Genomic DNA, 3,009 nt, shown 5'->3' on the forward strand with positions numbered 1-3,009 from the left:
TCATCATCATTATCAATCTCCTCCTTGTCCTCTCCATCCACTCTTCCACCTCCTCCGTCCTTCCCCCCCCCCCCCTTCCCTCCTCCTCCTCCTCGGCCTCCTCTCCACGGAGACTGACCTTCTGCCGCAGTTCAACAACAATGAGTACGTTCCTGGGCAGCAGGCGGTGCAGAACACTCCCAACATGCTCTCCCTCTTCAGGTCCGCAGGAGGAAGGAGGGGACACCGACGAGCGGGGGAAGAGGAGGAGGAGGAAGCTAACGCTGCCCACAGCTACTTCCATTCCGATCGCCAGCTGCTCCTCTGTGATGTGCAGGGCAAGAAGTACAAGTTTACAGACCCTCAGTTCCACTCGTCCGAGAAAGACTCGGCCGAGGATGACGACTACGAGGAGGCAAGTCTCCTCCTGCTTTGCCTACTCCCTAGCACTTTCCCAGCTGCTCTGCACCCCTCTCCCTCCTCCTGCTCTCCTACAACTCCTGCTCTCCTGCAACTCCTGTCTTCCTGTATTATCTCCCTCTTCTTCCTGTCTATCCCTCTCCTCCTACCTCCCTCCCCCCCCCTTCTCCCTCTCTTCCCCTCGCCGTCTTGTCTCCTCACTCGGGTTCCAGGGCGAGCTTCGTGACTGGCTGCACTCGGACGGAGGTATCGAGATGATGAAGCGAGTAAGAGGCTCTCAGTTTGCGCCCCTTCTTTTCTGACTCAGCTGGAGGTTCTGGTGGGCCTGCACGAGCAGAAGTCCCTGCACGCGCTGTGTAACCGCGTCTGGCCGGAGAAGATGAGAGAGTTCAACAAGGAGGTGAGGAGCTGGAGCTGGAGCTGGAGAGGGGAGGAGGAGCAGAGGGGAGGAGGAACAGGGAGGGGGAGACGATGCTGACCGTTGAATAGGTTGAGCAGTGGAAGGAGGATCCAGAGTTTAAGAAACTGGTGAGAAAGGAGGAGAGGAAAGGAGGGGAGCGGGGAAGAGGGGAAACGAGAGACTGGCCGTGACATTGACGTTCATCGGGCAGCTGGAGCAGTGGGAGAAGGAGGCGAGGCTGTACCGCAAGTACTTCGCCAACCTCAACCCTGTGCTGGACGCGGGTGTGGGCGGCATGGCAGGTGGAGTGGAGCTGGGAGGGAATTTGCGGGGTTTGACAGGGTGGCAGACATGGAGGAGGAGCTGGACGAGGCGATGAAGTCAAGCCTGATGTCTGTGCCTACTAGTCAGGCCCGTAGTGGATCCGTCCAGCGATGAAGTGCTGTGAGCAGGAGGAGGGAGATGGGAGGGGAGGAGTGGAGAGGAGCGAATAGAGGAGGAGGAGGAGGAGGAGGAGGAGGAGGGAGGAGGAGGAGGAGGAGGAAGTGGTGGTGGTGGTGGGCGGCACCATGAAGGGGATGACCAGTTGTCGAGCTCTGCTCTCCGAGACGTATGCTGAGGCCTTTGGACCATCCTGCAAGAGCAGAGGAGGAGAGAAGAAGAAAAGGACGAAAAGGAGGAGGGGAAAGTTAAGAGGAGAACAAAAAGATGAGAAGAGGGGAAGATGGAGAGGGAGGAGTGGGGGAGAGAAAGAAGGAGATCGTAAGGTTTTGAAGATGTTGAAAGAAGTTCAAACCTTGAGGTCCAATAGTTTCACGTCTGATCGCTTGCTGGGGTCAAAAGCTCCTTGTCCTGTTGTACTGATTTCATTCGTCTCACCCTCATACATAACTAAGGTCGAGAGGAGATGATGAGATGAGATGAGATGAGATGAGATGAGATGAGATGAGATGAGATGAGATGAGATGAGATGAGATGAGATGAGATGAGATGAGATGAGATGAGATGATGAAAAGACAGGCAAGACAAGACAAGTTGAGAAATGCTTCTGGAGGATAAGCAGGATATACGATAAGATCAAGGAAGATTGTAAGATAAGGTTGTAAGATAAGGTTGTAAGATAAGGTTGTAAGATAAGGTTGTAAGATAAGGTTGTAAGATAAGGTTGTAAGATAAGTCATGCTCTGTGTCGTCACCGTAAAGGTCCATCGTCTGCTTCTTCGTCTTGCCGACAAGTTTCATCAGCTGAGAACAAAGTCAGATGCACAACCGCTGAAGAACAAGCTAACGCAACGACGACAAGAACTAATGAAAGCAAGAATGAAGGCAAGACTAGACAACACTAGACAAGACAAGACAAGAATAGACAAGACAAGAAAAGACAAGATAAGACAAGAAAAGAAAAGAAAAGACAAGACAAGACAGGACAGGACAAGAATCAGAAAATGAGCGGAAGAACGAAGTGTCTGCTTGATGAACCTGACTCAAGTTCAACCAGATGGTTCCCTTGTCATCGATGTGAATCGCAGCTTTCAACCCGCAGACCTTGTAGGCTCGCAGTCAGAACAAGAGCAGCAGCATGGATTGCGAAGCACATGAAAAGAAACAGAGATGGAGACAAATCAAATGTCGACATGTCGGAGATGAAAAAGCTCACAGGCAACAAGGAATTGGACAGAACATGAGGAAAACAAAGAAAATAAGGAGAGAGAAAGGAGGAAAGATAGTCAGCCAAAGGAAGAAATAACACAGGTCGCAACGACTAGATCACAAGAAATGTCGTTAACAAACAATGTCAACCAGAAGGCAACAACATGGAATAACAAACAACATGGAATAACAACATAGAATAACAAACAACGTCGAATGACAACATGGAAAGACAACACAATGAAATGACGACAACAAGGAATGACATCAACAATTAAGATCATCAACAACTTACACGGACATAGAGAGGTCTGCTCATGTCATAATGTGATGGGCAGAAATGCCACGAGCAGCAGTCTTCTCTCGTGGGATTGTGACCCACACCCTTCCATCCAGCGTCAGGGATCCTCCTCCTCCTCCCTCCTCCCTCCTCCTCCTCCTCCTCCTCCTCCTTCCCTTCCCCCATACTTTACCCTCTCCTCCTTCATTATCATCCTACTTTGCTCCCTCCCTCCCTACATTTCGAGTCCTCTTGCCATCTTTCCTTCCTCTCCTCTCCT

General features: G+C 51.1%; 1 protein-coding gene across 1 annotated transcript in view; it reads left to right on the forward strand.

Annotated features, from left to right (window-relative positions):
* The window catches only part of GUITHDRAFT_142162 (hypothetical protein), a gene marked incomplete at both ends in the record, with an annotated part of 4,624 nt that extends 3,387 nt beyond the window's left edge, over positions 1 to 1,237 (forward strand). The window contains 6 exons of the mRNA XM_005828169.1: positions 131 to 201; positions 612 to 645; positions 707 to 799; positions 889 to 927; positions 1,011 to 1,101; positions 1,149 to 1,237. Of these exons, the coding sequence (XP_005828226.1) occupies positions 131 to 201; positions 612 to 645; positions 707 to 799; positions 889 to 927; positions 1,011 to 1,101; positions 1,149 to 1,237 (417 nt within the window). The remainder of the gene's footprint in view (positions 1 to 130; positions 202 to 611; positions 646 to 706; positions 800 to 888; positions 928 to 1,010; positions 1,102 to 1,148) is intronic.
* Between the last annotated feature and the right edge of the window lie 1,772 nt (positions 1,238 to 3,009).

The sequence above is a fragment of the Guillardia theta genome, assembly GCF_000315625.1.
Source record: "Guillardia theta CCMP2712 unplaced genomic scaffold GUITHscaffold_61, whole genome shotgun sequence".
Taxonomy (NCBI): Eukaryota; class Cryptophyceae; order Pyrenomonadales; family Geminigeraceae; genus Guillardia; species Guillardia theta.